Genomic DNA, 20,799 nt, shown 5'->3' on the forward strand with positions numbered 1-20,799 from the left:
AGCCTACGATTAGAATTAATTTAATCTAATTATCTTAAAATAAATGGAAAAATCTGTTACTTTTAAAGTTCACATATTCTCCTCCTCTTCAACCAGTTTAAATAAGTCTCAGAGCTCCCAAAAAAATGTGTGTGAAGTTTCTTGTTCTAAATCCACTCTGATCCTGTATTTGATCATGCCTATAAACCCCTCTATTTCAGCCCTGCTCAGAACAGGCTGTTTATGTGTCTGTAGCTTTAAATATGTAAATGAGCTGTGTCTGACCACGCCCCCTCTCTGGAAGGGCTTGGGTGGCTCAGTCTTTCTCGCTCCATGTCCTATTGTTTACGGTGAGAAGGCAGACTCAGAGGGCAGAACAAACACCTAGCTGTTGGAGTATCACCCACCTGGGGGAGGGGCTACTGCCCTTTGTGATGTCATGAAGGGAAAATCTCCAAACGGCCGGTTTGAGCACACATTTTCTGAAAAGTGAAGCAGGAAAAAGACGGAGAGGATGGACTTTTCTCATCATTGGGGAGTTTGTAGACGGACTAGGGACACTTATTAGTGTTAGAGAAACATGGAGAAGGGTGTTCTGTATAATAGACCTTTAAAGAATCGTCATTTAGGGTGTAATCACAAGATTCATCACAACACTCTATCGATTCTTTGGACAAACACACATTATTAGCTAATACTAGGAAGCATCAACAGTGTGATTTTTGATTATATTATATTCTGGAGCCTGAAATCAATTCTGATGAAAAGATTTAAAAAAGAAACAATAAAATGACTTCAATATGTCAAGTCTGTAGATATTTAAATGAAAATCAATCAGTGTATCAGTTTGCAAATCTTAGAGATGACAATTTAGATGAATGTTTTGCTTCAGCGGCCGATTCACATCAATACAAAACCACTTAAGAAATCTGCACACAATTTATTGAAATGAGACGGACGTTCTTTTATCGCAGTAAGCAAAGCAGAATAATCCAAATGTTTGGAATAAAGGGGGGACGTATAACGGAGATGATCATTTAAAAATCAAACTTATACTTGACCCTCAGCTTTTTTGGCTTTACGACAAAGTCGGAGCACGACTCTTTGGACCAGACCGATGTTATCAAGCCTTCCATTGGAAAAGATGACCAATATTAAAGGCTACACAGCAGAGGTTTGAGAATATATGGCCTTTTGTTGTAATGTTAGAGACTTAGACTTAATCAATGATCAAGTGAATGACTCATATGTGTGGACAGAAATCCAAACATGAAGCTCTTGAATATTGACTTTTGAATAATCTCTTTGTGTAAGACAGGAGAAGCCTTTATGATTTGTTTAAATGTTTTGTTTGTAAATGCAGCAGCTTTACGTCTTGACATTTACCATGTGATCCATCACATGAACTTTAAATAATCACAGTTTGGGTAGTCGTGATTCCTCAGTATCTACATGTGTCTTGTTTTATAAGCGTCATTCTGACCCCGATGAGACACCAAATCAACTTGAGAAATGTCAGTATTTGCCAATTTGTGTATCTTACTTTGCTTAAAAAAAAAAAAAAAAAAAAAAAAAAAGATTTATTTTTGGGCATTTTGTGCCTTTATTGTAGAGATAGGACAGTGGATAGAGTCGGAAATCAGGGAGAAAGAGAGTAGGGAATGACATGCTGGAAAGGAGCCACAGGCTGGATTCGAACCCGGGCCGCCCGCTTGGAAGACCAGCCTCCATACATGGGGTGCGCCAATAACCACTGCACCACCAGCTCCGCTACTCTGCTAAAATTTAAATAAAAATACTGCAGCATAAAAAGATGATTGTTTCATAAAAAGTCGCTGATTGAATCGATTCACAGATCCATATCGTTGTTTTGCTACACCCTCTTCTGATTACAGCTGATGCTTTGAATGCTTTGCAAAAAGACTTCGGGCGACCGGGAGACAATCTTCAAGCAGCTACTTCCTCGATGATACAACTCAAAAACAATAATGTGTCTGTTTGCATGTGGAGGTGAATGTGTTTAAATACCAAGCAGCAACCTCTGGTGTTTAAAAAAATGAAGGATAAGAGTTATTCACAATAAGGCGTGAAGCTGAGCTGATGATTGACAGGTGGGCGCGGTGTAACGGTTTGTCAAGAGGCTTAAAACCCGCCTCAGCTCCAGCTCTCAGCCTGTCGTGAGGTTGACTGAAAGTTAGGCTGAGACAGGATTTCCAGCATGGAGACCGCCATCGATGGGACTCCAGCAGGAGCAGACGGGTGACGTCACTCAGGCTTCGTCCATTAATACTTACAGTCTACGGTTTATACCTAAACTTGTACTAATGGGATCGGGTGCATGTGGTTTAGTGGTTAGTCTGCACTAAGCAAGCCAGAGGAAAACAACTAAATGAGTTTGAAAAAAGAAGGACTTATAAAATTAAAACTTTTTTCCATACAAATTGAATCCACAAAATCTCATCTGTTCTTCTCTTTCTGCTCCTGGAAAAGTCAGTCAAATTTATTAATATCTCCTGTACGATCTGCAATTTGGGGTGGAAAAAGTGGAGATATTTTATCTTGTTTTAAAAAAGCAGGTTTTTACAAAAATACTACATAATGATCGGGAGATTTTGGCAACTGGATTTTCCATATTGACGTGTCAAATTGCTCCACATAGTGTCAGATGTTGAGCAGATGTTTGGGCAGTTGTTAGAAGTTAAACTGTTAGTGCTGTTAGCAGAGATGAAGTGGGTTTCTCACAGGGAGATTGAGTCTATTGGAATGACACCATGAACAGCAGCTGTTGTGCTGTGTTTGCTCAGGTTTGAGGCTCGCTTGTTTGGGGTACAGGAGGGAGGGAGTCGGGGGGGGGGGGGGGGGGGGGAAGGGGGGTGCCAGGAGTTATTGGCAGCAGAGTTGTGAATGTCAGCTCATTCATCTACATCAAGCGCACAAACCAGCAGCCAAGGTGAACCGCTTTCCCTCACGAGCGTCTCTCTAAGAAAAAAAAAGAGAGAGAGAGTGGGGAAAAAAAAAACTTCGCTTTCTTCATCCTCGCGCTGTCTTGGACCAATCTCCTCTCGTTTTATTCGTCTTTTCCTGCCTTTTCTACTCCCCCCCCCCCCCCATCCCCATCTCCATCTCGTCCCTCCCCCCCTGCAGCGAGAGTCTCACAGCCTGTGTTGTAAGCGCGCGGTCGGTATAAAGCGGAAAACCCCGCCGTTCTCTTCACATCCGAGCGCTCCCTACCGCTGCGCGCGCCAGCTATCCGACAATCAGGACCTGAACCTGCTCTCAGCTATGACCCCGCTGCTCCCTCTACCTGGATTAACTCCCAACTAACCGCTGTCTTGTTTGTCGCCCCCACCCTCCTCTTACTCCATTTGCACCCGCAGCAGCAGCGGCAGCAGCAGCAGCAGCATCCTCTCCGGCTCCTCCGTCCTGCCCCCCCAGACTCAAACTCTCAGCTGTGTTCTGCGGTCATGGGGTGCGTCGTGTTCATGTTTTCTGGGCTGCTGAGGGGCTTGACCGCGTTGTGAGCCGGATACCAGGTGGATTTATGGTCCGCAAAGCCGCGAATACCAGCCGAGGGAAATTAGTGGAACTTTGAGCTCCGGGAGGATGCAGGTGACGTGTTGGTGCGCCGTGTTCCTCCTGACGCCTGCACTTTACCTGGTGAGTTGGACGCTCTTGCTCACCTTGTACTTGTAAATTTACATTTTCCACCTCACGCTGCTCTGGCAGAAAGTCTGAGAGCACTAATTTGCTTTAATTTTCTCGCTATTAAAAGGACTGCTCTGGGTTCAAACGTGCGCATTTTCAAAACGCATTTCCACTGCAGATGTTTGGCTATTTCACCGTGTGGTGCTTGCAGAAAATATCTATAATGTTAAGCAGGAATTCAAACTTTGTTGTCACGCTTTTTTAAAATTGTTTTACACAAAATATTGCACGAGGTTGGTCTTTTCTGTGCGCATCAGTGCTGTGCGTAAAAACGCGCCGACTGTATCTTCCTGCGAAAGTCAGGCTTTACTTCAGGGGTGAAATGTCAAAGAAAATACCCGATGTGTGTAAATGAACCTTTTCTGAAACTATTTCAAGTGAAATATTTGACAAGTGAAGAACGCTGGCACCTCAAACATCGATTACACACCAGCGCATGCAGTGGAATCGTCTCACGGGGGCGCCATAACAAACCGAAAGTCCATGTCTGCAGTCCGGCTGCCTGGACAGCAGAGAACACACTCTCCAACGAGTTAAACTGGAAACCAGTGAGGGGACCAGTTTGAGACATTTGACTAGTTATATAAACAGGCAGTATGTAAAGAAGAACACATATGAAGGATGTCTTGGGTGTTTTTCATCTCTCGCTAATATTCAAAATAAGTCTACCTTGAAAAATATCAAGAAAATAGAAAAAAGATTAAACTTTAATTGACAACAAAAACTTAATTTGCTCCATTTTTTAAAATCACGATATTATATTCTAATACACATTTTAAAAGGTGGTTTTAGTTTGAGAGTATTTTTTTTTAAAAGGAGAAGCGTGCAGTGACGCTTCATCTACATTATTTTTTACTGCCAATTATTTCATTTTATCTCAACAAAAAAGACAGTATTACCGCACTCTAAATGTTTCCAAAAGGAACAGAAAGATGGAAAGAATAAAGGTCAGATATTATCATTCTCAGTTTACCTAAAACACCAAATAACGGACGGATCATCAGGCCTGAAAACAGAGAAGATTGAATCCTGAAATTCTCCTATTACACCGTCAAGATTTAAAAATGCCCTGCTTTATTTAACATTTTACACAGATATCATAGGATGTACGTTTATATTATTATGTTAGATTTCAACACAACAGGTGAGACATTTAAAACAAATCTGATCTCAATCATTTTACGGTTTAAAATCCATTTGTATGCCAGCAAGAATGGCGCCAAAATGTCGTAAATACTCACTTTTTACACACGTATTTCAATAACTTTCCTGTTTACTACAAATGTGTTTAAAAAGCATTACAGCCTTTATCCGCAATGTGTGTGTGTGTGTGTGTGTGTGTGTGTGTGTGTGTGTGTGTGTGTGTGTGTGTGTGTGTGTGAGACCTCTTTTATGTAAAAACCAACACGTAAAGTCAAACACAGCTGGAGGATGTGGAGCTATCCAAGGTGCTGAAAGTATTTCCATAGCGTAAACCTCTTCTTCTTTTTATACACAACAACCTACTAACGTGCTTTACGGGGTTATCAGGCCTTGTCATTACAAATGAGTTGAACCGAAAGACACATTTTAAATTCATCTTTAAAGTCCGTTTTATTCTGTTTGACCTCTTCCTGACACCACTTGCTGTCACTCCAGATTTTGCCCACTCTTGGATAATTCTCCTAACGAATTAATGTCTGAAGCTTGATGTAATTCACAGACATCAAACATCAAATTAAATTAAATGTCTCCCTGTCGAGGAAAAGGGTGTTTTATTTTTTAGGTTTTTTTTTTACAACAAGCAGGCAGGACACTGGGAGTGAAAATCCTCCCTGCTTCTTTTATAAATCCTGTCCTCTGTGTTGTCTGAGTTGAATTGTTCTGCAGGAAAAAAAAAAAAAAGTCGAAGAAAAAAGGCTCCCACAAAGCAGCCATCCCGCCCAGAGTAAACGGAGCTTATTGTGCAGCCCGTTAACAGGGAGCCTTATCCACGGCGGCGGGGATTAGAGCTGAACTTTGATGGTTTTATTCCGTGTTAAAGGCTCTTGTCTCCGCTTAAGCCTCTTGTCTGCGAGCCGCGCCTTGACCCCGATAACAGCAGCAGAGCGCAGGTAGGCAGCAGAGCGCTCCGTATAACACACCGAGCGGCCACACCATGCAGCACCTATGGCTCCAATATTTAATTAACACGTATCCTTTAACTCCTCGAGTGCACAACTCCACGTGGGATTATCATAATTTCATGTTAATAAAGCTTCTTCATATTGAATTCAGAGCTCTTTACAGGAGTGTAAGATGGAAGGTGTTGTGTTGTTTTATACTTCAGAGAGCTGTACAACGAAGAAAATCTCAGTTTTAAATTACATACAATTTAAATATCATATCCTCTGTTGTATTTCACCATTTCCCTCTTAAAAAATACATTAAGATCCTCAGATATTTGTCTCTATATTAATCAGAAACGGGCTTTGTTGTGCCACCTTTCAGTACAGATGCACATAGGGACTGATTTTATTTTAATGCTGGAATTTGAAACAGCTGTTTTTTATTTGGCCTTTTAAAAATAAATCAACTGATTTTCATTCATATTATAACTGTTTATTTTTTAAATAATCATCCATTGCATGTTTTAGTCCCCCTGTCCAGGTTTGGTGTTAAGATCTTTTACACAAACTACAGTCAGTTATTTGCTACTTTTGTACGTCTCCTCTAATTTGCTCTGATATTCGTTATGTTGCATGTGTTATATTTTGGTGCTACGGTGACGCTTCAGATTTTTTTTATTGCAGCAGCTTGGCCTCCTCCTATACTCACAGAGAGGAGCTCAGACTGCAGGAAGGATTTAAGGATTTGAGCCATGTTGACTCTGTTGGCAGTGTGTTTTTAGAAACCTGGCAGACGTGGTTTGGCTGGGCCTCGGCGCAGCATTGTGACTTCAAGTCAGACGTTGAGGTCTCTGTGGTTTCTGGCTCCCTCCCTCCCTCCCTCCCTCCCTCCTCTCCTCTCCTCCTCTCTCTCTCCCCTGGGAGTAACAGACGCGGTGGTCCCACTGGCAGCAGTCGTAGCAGTCACATTAAGGTGTTATTATCAAACGCTGCAAATGGTTCCTGCAGAGTCAAGCAGTGTGCACGCTGGGGAGGAAAGAAAGTCCCACTGAGATCACTACAGCACAGCTCACACAGTGTGAAACCCCCACCCCCACCCTCCCCTTCCACCTACCTCTGCCCCCGTCTAACAACACCCCCTCTTCAGTGGAGAGGCCTCTGAATTAAAGCAGAATAATACAAATAAAATGTGTTTTCATTGAGCTGTTTGAAGCTGAAATCAGGAGCGGGCCAGTATTAATTAAATTATATAGCAAAGGAATTGCTCAAATGCCCACATGCTGTGCGAATGAACACACACACACACACACACAGATACAGGCGACTGCAGGCACTCGGACTCGGTGCATTGTGTGACAATCAAGTAGGAGCCATGCAGAGAGTGGAGTGTTATGTGTTTTTTTTTCAGTGCAGATGTCGACTAAGTGAACATTTCTCTCGGCTCCTTGTTCAACCTTTGTGCTACTTAGCTTTTAAAGCAGCATGGAGGCGTCACTTTGGAGCTTTTCAAGCCCCGGCTGCTGGAAACAGGCTGGGCAAAAAAAGGGCTGAGAGTTCAGACTCGGAGAACAACGCTGCAATTCCCTCGCTGCACCGCCGTCTCCCCCCGGTCTCAGCACAGCCCAGTTACCTGCTCTGATACAGCCGGAAGGTCTCGCTCTGTGACTCGCTGCCTCTCCACAAGGGATCCAAGGCTGCAGAAAATTACTTCATATGTCTCTTTGGGTTCTCAAAATTCAGAGCCAGGGTTGTTTGGAGGCCTGAGCTGGGATTGACTAAATAATAAGGAGGTTCAAATGGTGCACAGAGAGGTTTGTCTTGTTTCAGAGGTCATGAGTTCATTGGAGTGTTTGGAGTCATTCAGGTGCTTCTTCAAGTCATTACATTGATTCCAGGTATTAAATAGGCTAAGAGTCTTTGAGAGTATTCCACAAGATGTTGCAGTTCACCTTTAGCTATGTGTGGCCATTTATAATCAAGGATTAATGCAAATATAAATATCCCTCCTTTTAATGCCACAAAATGTCCATATTCAAGTTCTGAGAGGATTGACCGAGAGGAAGTTTCTCTTGGAGGTAGTACTGTAATTGGTCCATGCACTTCCCCTGATGACCAGTAGGAGTCACTATAGAGAGTTGAAAAATTACGTGGCTTCCCACCTGTTCTATGTAGCCACATTGGCGAGAGTATCATTTTAAACACAAATCTATTGTAGGAGCCATAATGTGTTTGTTTTTTTGTTGTTGTTTTTTTTTTTTTACCTCTGTTGATTATTTGTCATGTTTCACTACTTCTGTGGGTTTGATATCAGTCCTGGTTGTTTGCACTTGGGCGTAGTTTGACCTGATTAGTTGTGTGGCGGGAGGCAGCCAAAGAGGTGGCGTGGGTTCGAATATTTTCTGTTCACTGTCATCGTCATCAATGTGTGCAATAAATCGTCACAACTCTTCCAGACTTTGGTTTTATTTTGAAACCAACGAGTCGCAATAACCGGCCCACTCAGTCTCTGTGTGGCGTCCTTCAACACTTCTATATATCTGTTTATATTTGAGCCAACTTCATTATAAGGCATTCTCCCTTTGACTCTTAATTTAACTTGAGTCATATATTGAAGTGGCTCCACATCAGCTGAGATGATGAAAATCTGAAATATAAAGTCACCTCAACAGTAACATCTAGTTAAACAGACCATGAATTATAAGTTTCCATGAATAACAGTTTGTACAGTGTAAGCATCACATTCAATATTGTTATCCAGTAAAATTCAGGCTCTAATATCTGGGGAAATCTTATTAAGGCCTCTAACTCATGCTTCATGTTGACTCTCTTTAACTTGTGCATTCGTAGCACCGGATTCTTTGCACTTGAATCTTTAAGTGTCCCGCCCTCATCAGCAACCACAAGCATCTACATCTGTCACTTTAAGACACTTTAAATACTGGAGCGCCATCTTTTCACTCGTTAGTGCCTTATATATATTAATACATAGTTCAAGTCCATGCACATTTGTTGTTGTTGCCTTTGTTTTAAATGCACATTATCTTAATATTTTTGTTTACCTGTATTTATATTTTTATTTGCTATCTTTTATAATGTTTTATACTATTGCAGTTTGCTAATAACTAATCAGAGACAGAGAAGGGACAAGGGAGAGTCATCCCTTCACCATCCTGGGAAAAGAATTGCAGCATACTACTGACTGTTGTCCATCAAACAATGGTGTGAATCAGAGATTTAGAAGTGGGTATACTCCGTAGTCCTGCACTACACCACTGGCAGTACGTATGGCAAAAAAAGACAATAAAGATGAGTTTGTAATTCAGTCAGTAAAAACTGAAGAGCCTGCAGAGCCGAGTATGACGTCTTAAAGATGAATCATTTGTCCTAAACACAACATAAAAATGTGAAAATATGAATGTACAATCATTCAATAAAGTAAATGCAGCGTGGTCTAACATTTAAGGAGCTGTAGCATGCAGGACAAATGGTGGGATTTTTGTCTTTATGTCCCTAAAAAGAAGAATTAAAACACCAGAATTTTCTATTCATTGACAAATAATCTTTTTTTAGCCTGAATGATCTGTTACAGCCTCTTATTATTAGTTATTATTATCATTATATTATTATTATTATTATTAGTATTTTTACCTGTTTGGTTATTTTCCACAAAAAAAAAAAACATAAAGTAGGTAAATGTTTAAACCTGACTTTTATAGACCGAATTAAATAAACGAGTAAATTCAGCCAATTTTTTCTAAAAATATGGAATCACGTCAGAAGTCTAATTGAAATTGAGGACTGTTGTGTTGAGCTGACCTTTGACCTCTCCTCAGACTGCTGCTCAGACAGATTGATGGTTCACAACTTTAAATTCGACACATGAAGGTGACTCGGTGTTGTTGTTGTGTGTTATATTGCGCTACGTGAACTGTGACCTCAGTGATCCTCCCGGGGAGTCTCGGGGTGGCTGATCTGAGCTTGCACTCTCCGGGGGGGGGGGGACGCCTGATCGCTCCCACAAACACACAAAACAACACTTGACCTTGATGTGCGGCCATAAAGTCAATGATAATAGCACCTACTGTGGTGTCTGTGGTGTCTGGTTATTTTTCTTCTCTGCATGCATCATTGCAGAGACGAGCGGTCGGAGGCAGAGGGGGGCCAATGAGGGGAATCTGCCTCGGATTTGCGGCTTTGATGGTGTTAAATTCGGGAAAGAATGTGGCTGAAATATTCCCGGAGAAACCACAGAGTCAGACTCTGCAGCTAGAATGTTGTCTGTGTGTGTGTTTCAATGTGTGTGTGTGTGTGTGTGTGTGTGTGTGTGTGTGTGTGTGTGTGTGTGTGGTGTTGGTCGGCATCTGTGATTAATGACCCCAGCCTCTATTCTCTCCTGCACGCACTGCTCCAGATTTTCAATCGCGTCCACCGTTCAGAGGTCAGAGCTGAAGCTGATGGTTGAAGGGCGTTGTTCTCTGAGAATCTCGCCCGGCTCGCGACCCGGGTTTGATCCTAAGGAGAGCGTCACCCACCCCACCCACCCCCCACCCACCCACCCCCTCCCTCCCTGCAAGCACCCTACCTCCCCTCTCGATATAGAGCAATCGGTTTATGGCAAAGCGTGCGGTACCTTGATAGCAGCACTTTGAAGCGGTCTGGGGAGAGAAGTGTCTCTGAAGGCAGGAAGCGATTAGATAACCTCGTCCAACCTGCTTTACATCTGCAGGTTTGAGTGTGTGTGTGTGTGTGTGTGTGTGTGTGTGTGTGTGTGTGTGTGTGCTCGAGCAGACCTCTCCAACACTCACACTGATATCTACATTCACACGACATGATTCTACTGTCTCTTTGTTGTTGGCACTGAAACAGATTTCCACTGTCTTCTTTTAAGACCTATCCTCCTCTATTAATTCATTATAACGAGAGTATGAGCTCTACAACGGCCCCAACAACGGTCATTAGAAAAGAACGTGCAGCAAATCAGAAATTACACAAATTCAAAATGCTCCACAAAAGTCTAAAATAAATGCACTGATGGAAGCCCGCTGCAAATTAAAAAGAAATAATGCAAAAAGCAGAAAACAACGGCATTAACAGCAACTGGCTGCAAAGACATGATGCAAAGTAAAAAAATCCAAATCTGCAAATCCAGTCTTCTAACAGAAGCTGTTCAGGCCTCTAGGGGCTCTCAGTGTTTCTGTCTTTGCATCATTTATGCATTTCAACAGTGTTTGCTGTTAATGCACTTGTCCATTCTTTGTGCAGCACGTTCTTTCATCTCATTGAATTTGCATCTTTTCAGAATTTTCTGAAGGTTTCTCCTCACATGAATCGTTCGGCCTGTTGATGATTGTTTTTCCCCCAGTGGTCAAATAAATGCTAGAACTTAGTTTTAACCTTCAAAAGGAAACACGCTTGTATTGTGTCTTATGTTCTCTTTTTTCCTTACATGGTCAAAAAAATATATATATTTTTTTTTCTTTGTAAAGATGTTTGAATGATCCAAACAGTCCACATGAGGTTCAATCTAATGAGTCTGCCTGACTGTCATTTGGTCCCCTCCACTGATACATAGAGAGCACAGCTCACCGAAGTCAGATCCCTGGTGTGTGGAAGCATACCTGGCCCAAAAAAAAGCTCATTCTGCTCCATAAAACCTGCTCCACAGTCAGGTGTTTGCCGGCCTTAATTTGTTACAACAAAACTAAGAAACACCGGCTACAGACATTGGTCGATGCCACATTACACAGATGTGCAGATGTCTGCCGACAGCTGTTTTAAAAAAGATTGAATTCAGGAAACTACTTGAGGTTTTGAGTAATACATTCATGATACATTTAGGGTGTTAGTGCTGTAAGTTGTATTGTCTCAGGCCTCAGCGTCTCGTGTTGAAAAGATCTGAACACACTATAACACAGTCAGGTTCTGACTGGATACATACAGGGGTTTGGACTGTAGCTGTATAGTGATGGATGGCCTCGCTCTCTAACCTGATGATGGGCTTGACTGACCAGTGAAACAGAGCAGGCTGTACTCCTCGCTCACAGGAGGAGGAGGAGGAGGACGTGGAGGAGGAGGAAACAGTGGAAATGGAGAGGAGGAGGAGGAGGAGGAGGAGGAAGAGGAGGTGTGTGTGCATCGGCAGTGATGGATCTGCCATCGGAGCTCACGTCTGCTGCACAGTCGGACGGTCACGGCGCCCGCTGATGGGAATTACCAGCCATGTCCGTTATCTCCTCCTTCAGATCTTTCCATCCTGTGAGGTTACAGTGAGCGGCCATGCGCTCGCTGTCGCCCCGCTCCACAGACATGTATGGATGACTTGGAACAAAATCAATGACTGATGAACACTCATGTGAGCCCTTCAAAGTCGGCTTTAGAGCCAGATATTGGCTGATAGTATTGGACTCTTTCTGCTGCAGGGGGATCTTTGGAGGGATTATATTCAACATCATAAAACCTGCAATACGAACAGTTCAGCCTCTCTGTGCAGACATTACGTTTGAGTGTTTTTGAAGTCAGGTTTTAGGTTTTCCATCCTAGAATTGATGAAATCCCAGAACATTTCTGTGCTGTTTTTATACTGTGTTCCCATGAAGATTAAGATGAAGATTAAGATTTACTTTTATTGATTTCAGTTTTTACACTCTGTAGTCATGCAACACACACATAGGCTGAAGTATACACACACATGCACACAAACAGGATCCTATGGACATGCACTAAGGGAGATATGTCAGAGTGACGGAGCGGCCCACAGCGGGCGCTCCTGAGCTGATGGTGGGGAGGGCGTTTGGTGCCTTGCTCGGGGGCACCTCGGCAGTGCTCAGGAGGTGATCTGGCACCTCTCCAGCTACCAGACCAACTTCAATACCTGGTCCGCACCGGGACTTGAGCCGGCAACCCTCCGGTTCCCAACCCAGGTCCTTACAGACTGAGCTACTGCCGCCCCCCAAGCCTCTTCAGGCCCTGACACACCAAGCAGACGGCAAAGAATTAGTGGCGACGAAGGCCGTCTGTGGCGTCGCCTCACGTCGCCCTTTGTCTTGGCCAAAAAGTTGCACTTGAACATAGCGCAAAGACGACAGTCGACGGCCAACCACCACGTACAATCTGCGCTATGCGTGAGAGAAAAGTCACCCCCTATGCCTTTTGTAATTGTAGCCATCCATCTGGTTAGCTAACTAGTTGTCAGCTAACAGGACAACCAACAACTAGTTGTCTCAAAGGTCGATCTCTCATGTCCACAGCGCAGCTCAGTAGCCTCATTACAGCAGTATGTAACTGTGGCAGCGGGCTGAGGTCAGCTCGCTAGAAGTGCGTACGACCTTACATTACTAGTTCACACAGCAGCCCTCAGTTTCAAAAAGAAGTTAGCCCGTCTCTTTACGGTTTGATACAACAGCCGAGGCTAGGAGGAAGAGGATGGTGACGGATGAAGCCAAGTGGAGAAAAAGAGAGATAGTGACCGAGCATGAAGCAGAGTGAACATCCCTGCAGATATTATTCAGAACCGTTTGAGACGTGTAACGTTAGGCTGTATCGTTATCTGTGTCATCGTTGTCTCATGTTTAGCAGCTTTACTGGGTGCAAAAAGTAACGGAAGTTATGTCTCGGTTTGAATACAAATAAATCAATCAATCCGTCTTACACCAAAAAGTTGTCTCTTCTGGGGGTGCCTGATAGCCTAGCCGTTATGTTGCACTATAGTCCTCATCGCAGGTGCCATGGGTTCAAATCCCTTTGCTGCATGTCATCCCCCGCTCTCTCCTCCCACATTTCCTGTCTCTCTTCAGCTGTCCCAGCTAATAAAGACAAAAAGGCCCCCTCTTTCCTTGTGGATCTTCAAGTTACCGTTATACGTCTGGAACATTAATAACCTTTCTTTACTAGCGTAGAAATAGACCCTCTCTGATGTATCTGTTAAGCCACAGTCCAACAGTTGAACACACATGCATATACTGTCAGATCTCCTTTGCCATTGAAGTCTCGCTCCTTCATGATTCTGATTGGTCAGTAGAGGAGAAGTGACATTGACGAGCCTGCCGCTGTTCTCAACTGAGAGTGCCTTGAGTTCAGAAACACAAGATAAAAAAACAGCTGACGGTGAGGGTGTTTTAAAAACGCTGAACTGCATCGGTTTTGTATTGATAATGGTCGCTGCCAGCCCAAAAAGCTCCGTCTGTGGACGCAGGCCCTAAAACTTATCATTTGATTTGTGGAGGTTGTTTTCGGAGAGCTGCAGAGTCCAGGAGAAAAACTCTCCACAGCAGACCACTAAACAATAAACATTCTTTCAAATACTGCAAACTGGAAGTATTTCACACCGTCATTTCCTACAACATATCAAGTCCAACATCCCCCCCATTTACTCAGAGACGGTCCTTGAGATTCCCTCACGTTGGACTGCTTTTTTTTAAACAGATTCCTTTTGCATTGTGGTTACTCTGAAGTGTGCAGTTATCCGAGTTCTATATCTGCTCTCCTTCCCAAATCTTTACATCAGAGAACTGTGCAATTCCTGACAATAAATCTTCAAAGCAGCGACTTTCTGCAAAACACCTGCACTTCACTCTGTGACTTTATAGTGCACAGCTAGAAAGAGAGAGAGAGAGAGGGAGAGGGAGAGAGAGGGAGGGAGAGGGAGGGAGAGAGAGAGAGTGAGAAAGAGAGAGAGGGAGGGGGAGAGAGAGAGAGAGAGAGAGAGGGAGGGGGAGAGAGAGAGAGAGAGAGAGAGAGGGAGGGGGAGAGAGAGGGAAAGAGAGAGAGAGTGAGAAAGAGAGAGAGGGAGGGGGAGAGAGAGGGAAAGAGAGAGAGAGTGAGAAAGAGAGAGAGGGAGGGGGAGAGAGAGGGAAAGAGAGAGAGAGATGTGTGTGATGTGGAACAGAACAGGAGGAGGAGAAGGGAGGGAGGTGAGCATGAGTTACTCTTACACTCAGCCGGCTTCACAGAGTACAGTACAACAATTTGTCGTCTACACCCACATGTCTGTCAGGCCGGGCCGTTTGTGCTGCTGCTGTCAGTCTGAGCAAACAAGCCGGCGTGTAACACAGCCGAGGAGACGAAGACGCAAAATCGTCTGCACGGTTGTTTGTATTTTTTTTTTGTTGTGTGTTTGGTATTTTTTCTTGAGAAGGAGGAACAAATGATAAAGTCAGTTAGGTTTAACAGCAGACTGACAACCTCTGTGTTGCGTTTCTGTCGTCCTCGCTGCTCGGAGACGGAAAGGAAAAGGTAGAAGAAGAGCGTCTGGGACACAAATAAAACGTTCATAACTGACAATCTGAGCAGGGAAGCTGGGGATTAATGCAGACAATTGTGAGTTTTAATACAAATCACACAGCAGGGATTTGACTTGATTTCTTGTGATAAACATGTAAGTCTGGTTTAAGACGGATAAACATCGCAGGAAGGAAGAAAAAGTTGACGTGCACATCAGCTTTAACCCTCTCGAGAATAACATCTAGACAGATTTGAATGAAGTAGGGGAGCTAGGGGCTAAACCCAGGGGAGTCGTAGTGGGAGGGAGGGGGGGGCGCTGACTTACCAGGGCCCCAATAAGGGCGGGGCTCTAGTTTTTGTTGGATTTTGTCAATTTAAAAAAATGTCAAATCCTTTTAGATGCCAGAAATGCGTCTAAATAGATGCAAATAATACACCGTTTAATTTATTATTAGTGTTTAATTTAATGGACGTCAGCCATCTGTTCCTGCAGGGGGCTCCGGAGGCTCATCAGCAGCAGCCGCCATGCTGGAAATCCTGTCTCAGTCTGACTTTCAGTCAACCTAACGACAGACTGAGAGCTGGAGCTGAGGCGGGTTTTAAGCGCCTTGACGAACCGTTAAATGTAACTAACTATGGAAAACACGTATCGTTCATAAAATCAAAACGGAGCTGTTTTAAAGAAATCGCCCCCCGTACAGTGTGTGCCAGTGATGACAATAACTAATCAGACCTAATTCATTTTTTGTATTAGGCTGTAAACATAACATTAAAGCTTTTTTTGGCAGTCGTGTTAATGTGACTCCCGTTGTTCATGGAGCCAGCCTCTAGTTGACACTCGACGAACTGCAGGAGTTTGCACTTCCGCATTGGCTTCATTCTTCAAGACCGGAAGTTGCCTCTTGGGTGTAACACAAAGTTACGAGTTTAAAGGTGTCACAATACCAGAACTTTAAACTTTGATACACTAAAAGTATATTTTATACTAGTTTAGTTTAGTGTAATGGAGGCGTTGTCATAGCAACACCAATGGGTTGACTGAGGCTGTGGAGGAGGAGTCTTAATGTGAAATCTTTAAATAAGACAGCAGCGATGTGATTGGCTAACACTGACAGAGTGTGTCATTCCCCAGATTCTGACTGTTCACTGTCCCGTGTCTCTTAAATAAAGGCACAAAATGGCTCCCCCGTGCCCCCAAAAGAACTTGAGTTACGAGGTTACATCGCAGCATTATTCTCCTGATGGTCTGAAGTGGTTTCCAGGAGCGTTAAGTACCACGGGCGTGCAGAACGTAAAGAGGTTAAAGAGTCAAAACGAGTCATTTTGCGCCTCATAAATATTGAAAACGTGAGTGATAAAGTGTCCGTCAGCTGCACACTGCTGGGTTAAATGGTCTGCTGTAGGTGTGTTTTTATACATTTCTGTTATGAGTTTAGTTTGTCAGAATTCACTCGGGCTTCAGGCGCTATGAAAAAAATGTGAAGTGTTTGACGATAACAAAATTAATTTCCCTACCAGTGCACTTAAATGTAGCTTATCCCTTTTTCTCTAATCAATACATTACACTGTGTCCTTGCTCTATCTGCAGCAGTGATGGAATAGACCAATCACAGCCCTTATCAGCTCCCCAATGCAGCGAATGACAAGCCCTCATTACTTGCGGCGGCCCCGGAGACTGAGCTTGTATTGATTTCCAGAATTACTATTTCATTTTTTGGGCCTGTGGATGGTTTCCAGGGCCGGGGACACCGCCGGGAGGAGTGTGTGCGTGCGTGTGACAGCTGTCAATCAACAGGACGAGAGACATCCTTTTAGAAAGGCGTTGCCACGGCGAAAATACAAGGAGAACGAGGAGGAGGAGGAGGAGGGAGGCGGCCTCCTATTCCTCCTCTTATCTCTCTTTCTCATTTACGGCTCCTCTCTGTCTCCTTGTCTGCTTATCGCGCTCTCTCTGACTTTCTATTCTCCACACTCGCGCTCCTCAGACTCACATGAATAACTCTTCTTATCGCGCTGACCCCGGGACTTCAAACGCTGCCTTCCCCTTCCTGGGAATCAGATGTTCTACCTCCTTATTGTTTGCCATTTTCTAGATTTATTTCCCTCTTATCATTCCAATACCATCAATTCATGTTTTCCAACCTCGGGAAGAGAAAATGGATTCCATGCAGTGTGTGTTGTTCAAATATACAGTGTAAACATACTCACATACATCCCTCTGTTTGCTCTCAGCTCTCTGTTAAAATTCAGACGTGCTCTATAGAGCCGTGATTAACACCTGAAATAATGGATCTCTCTCTCTGTCTTCTACAATGCCATGGCCATAAAACTCCAGGAAATCTGAGTATAGACAGATGTGAAATGTGAGAACAGGTTAATGTCTGAATGTGACATTTCTGTTTTACTGGATGTAAAATTCTATCAGTTAAAGGCAGGGGTGGTCATTTTCTACAGATACACTTTTTAAAATGTTGGTTGAAATTGTCTTTAGGTCCTGACCGAAATTAATAACTCATGTTCTCTGAAAAAGGAACAAAGAGAATCTGTCATCTGTAGCAGCTGTAAGCCTGTAAAAACCTGCGACTGGCGTGATAAGGACTGTAGCCTCTGTACATGGGACACATGCTCTACTCCCGAGACGGAGGCGCCGCTTGTCAACGGGCAAGGAAGGCAACTGCTTGGGGCCCCGGACCAGCAGGGGGCCCCTGAGGGCTCACAAACCTAAACCAAAGCGGTGGTGACTAGAAAACCTTCCTAAGAGAACACCATCTGACAGCACTTAGTTAGAGCTGATCTCAGAATTCCCTTAGTATTCATTTCCTCATGTTGCCATGTCTGTTGTTTGTATCCCACACATCAGGTAGCTGTATAAGGCCTGAGCTCTCGGGTGTGCCCTCTAGAGGTATCCTCCAGGAACACGCGTTACTCATAGTCAAAGTAGATCCACAATTACGCCCATGATGCAGCCTGATGTGTGCGCTCGGTTAGACAGCATATACCTCTGGTCTTGTGTGTAAAATGGTGCACATGATATACTTTAGTAGTACTGTTTGCTGTGGCTCAGTTGGTAGAGTCGGTTACCTCTGAACTGGAAAGTCGGGGGTTCGATCCCCAGCTCCTGCAGCAACATGTCCGATGTGTCCTTTGGGGAAGACACTTAACCCCAAGTTGCTCCTGCTGCTTCGTCAGTGGCGTATGAATGGGATAGTCTCAAACTATAGCAGCCTCTACCATCAGTGTGTGAATGTGGAGCGGTGTGAAAGCGCTTTGAGTAGTCAGAAGACTAGAATAGAAACACACAAGCTGAAGTCCATTTACCCAGCTCATTTAGTGGCTGAAGTCAGAAACTCCTGCCATGCAACTACACCTCCAGAAACACAAACTGAAGTGTCCAAAAAGGTATATGTAATGTAAGGAATTTCAAAAGCTAAACTCCTCCTCAGCTTATGTAAAACAACAACATAGAGCAAAGCTGTCGGGGCGCTGGTGGCGCAAGTGGTTGGTGCACGCTCCCCATGTGTGGAGGCTGTTGTCCTCCAAGCGGCCGCCCGGGTTCGGGTCCGGCCTGAGGCTGCTTTCCCGCATGTCATTCCCCTCTCTCTCTCTTCCTGGTTTCCGACTCTATCCACTGTCCTATCTCTCCAATAAACGCACAAAAAGCCCAAAAATAAATCTTAAAAAGAAAAAGAAAAAGAGCAATGCTGTGGACATTTGTGCCCACACTATAAGAAGTGGAGCGAGTCTTTTCTTTCTTCGCTCTCATGCAAGTTGTTGCCTCGAGTTGTTTCCATCCCTTGACATGCACTGATGCCCTGCCTCTTCTGCGGCGCTGTGAAACTTTGCGTTCAGTGGTTATACCATGATTCAGAAACAGTGAACATTTTTCACTGCAGTGCGGACTCTTTACATTTTATTTAATGAAGCAGTTCTTCTTTCAGGGGAGTTCATCACCAGTCGCTTCCAAACCGAACTAACTCAGCTAATTAAAATATCTGTCTCAGAAGCCTCTTTCTCTTAGATTAAACTGTTATTTAAAGGACGCATCCTGGGAAATTAAACGGAAATAACAGCCGAGTTAAGTGACTGTTTTATTTCCAAAATTGAAGACGTAACTTTGCAATTGAAAATTTGTAAAAAAAAAAAAGAAAATTAACGTTTTTGTCAGTGTGGTCTGGTGGCTTTGAAGAAAAACATCTTCTCCTCTAAACAAAAAGGTCTCTCTCTGTAGGGACTCTTTCTGCAGTGTTGCCACACACTTCAGAATAACAATGTGAGCCTGTCAGTGACAAAAACAAGATATTTTAGTGCACCCATGTTGATTGCACCCAAGCATTTGTTGAAGAAATCTACAGCAGAAATTGCTAAATCATTTTGGAAGTTGTAGCCATTTTTATCAAAAGGAAGTTAAGGTTTAAAATTTTTAACTGGGGGGGGGCGTGCCCATGTACGGAGACTGTAGCCCTCCATGCAGGCGGCCCGGGGGCTTGAATCAAACCTGTGGCTCCTTTCCCGCTTGTCATTCCCCACCTTCACTCTCCCCTATTTCTGACTCTATCCGCTGTCCTATCTCTAAATGAAGGCATAAAAAGCCCAGATATAAACCTTTAGAAAATTTAGAAACAGGAACTTGACCACAAACAAGGACGATATGTCACTTTGATTTATGTTTGTGAACGTTTGAGGCAGCAAAGTTTTTGAACAATCTGCTTCTTTAAAAGTCTGATTTCAGTTCAAGGTTAACAAAGTTGTCAGAGGTGAATCAGAGGATGTCAGACGTTGTAATCAGGCCTCTGATTTTAACGCATCTTACAGAGTTTGGACCTTTCTCTCTGTCATTCAGAGCGGCTCTCTGCCCCCCCCCCCCCCCCCCCCCCCCCCCCCCCCGCCAACCACCTCTCGTCTCTCATCCTGTGTATGCTCGAACATTTATCAAATCAATTACTGCTGATGGGAGTTCCTCCTAACAGGTAGTGAGGTGTCTCGGCACTAATTCATCCTGTCGCTTTGATGGATTCGCTCCCCGCTCGCCGAGCGTCGGGGCCCGCAGCTCGGGGAGAGCGTGGCCGATCTGTCAGACCTCACAAGCCATTACTTAAAACATTAGCTGCTCCGGACGCGGAGAGAAAGCTCCACTGTGATGATGGAGGAGAGACTTCTGTGCGAGCTGGACACAGACCTCAGATGTTTCACTGAGCTGATATAGTCAGAATATGCATGAGGCAGGAGGAGCCCTCGGGTTCCCTACAGACAGTTTAAACATTTTCTAAATGAAATGGAGCTGCATTAAGCTTCTGATCTGGCAGCTGTTAGAGGAACCTCCCTCAGGATCTCATATCATACTGTATACAAGCATCAGTTTAAAAACTCTTCTGGTTACCTTCTCCTTTGTCAGACAAAGTTTGACGTTATTTCATTCTCTTATGATGTTACATCGTGTGATTGTTCTTTCCTTACAACTCTAATTTAATGTAAACATTTAAATAACACATTGTGCGCACAAGATTTTTTATTTTTTTACCTTTTTGGGACCTCAGGGGCTCCGTAGTAATCCTGTTTCTATATGTGACTTAAGAATGAAGTGGAGAAAACGGTTTAATCCTGTTTTTGTATTTTTTATCCTTTACACTGGTGGGGAGAAAATTGTGTTTTCAGGGGTTTATTTTTTATCCTCATTTATCCAATTCACTAATTTACCCCTATGGAAAGCATTTGTGATTTCTTTTGGATTAAAATACTCTAGCTGTCGTTCAGGCAAAAGCTAAGTTTGCCATAATTTTATTCTTTTTTACAGACTACATTAGTTGGGAAA

The 20,799-nt window shown here is 43.6% G+C and overlaps 1 protein-coding gene across 1 annotated transcript in view; it reads left to right on the forward strand.

Moving 5' to 3' along the window:
* Positions 1-3,085: 3,085 nt before the first annotated feature.
* Positions 3,086-20,799, forward strand: part of nxph1 (neurexophilin 1) — a 48,858-nt gene continuing 31,144 nt past the window's right edge. Inside the window, exon 1 of the mRNA XM_061059944.1 lies at positions 3,086-3,636. Within this exon, the coding sequence (XP_060915927.1) occupies positions 3,583-3,636 (54 nt within the window). The 5' untranslated portion in view covers positions 3,086-3,582. The remainder of the gene's footprint in view (positions 3,637-20,799) is intronic.

This window comes from Labrus mixtus, chromosome 16 (assembly GCF_963584025.1).
Source record: "Labrus mixtus chromosome 16, fLabMix1.1, whole genome shotgun sequence".
Lineage (NCBI taxonomy): Eukaryota > Metazoa > Chordata > Actinopteri > Labriformes > Labridae > Labrus > Labrus mixtus.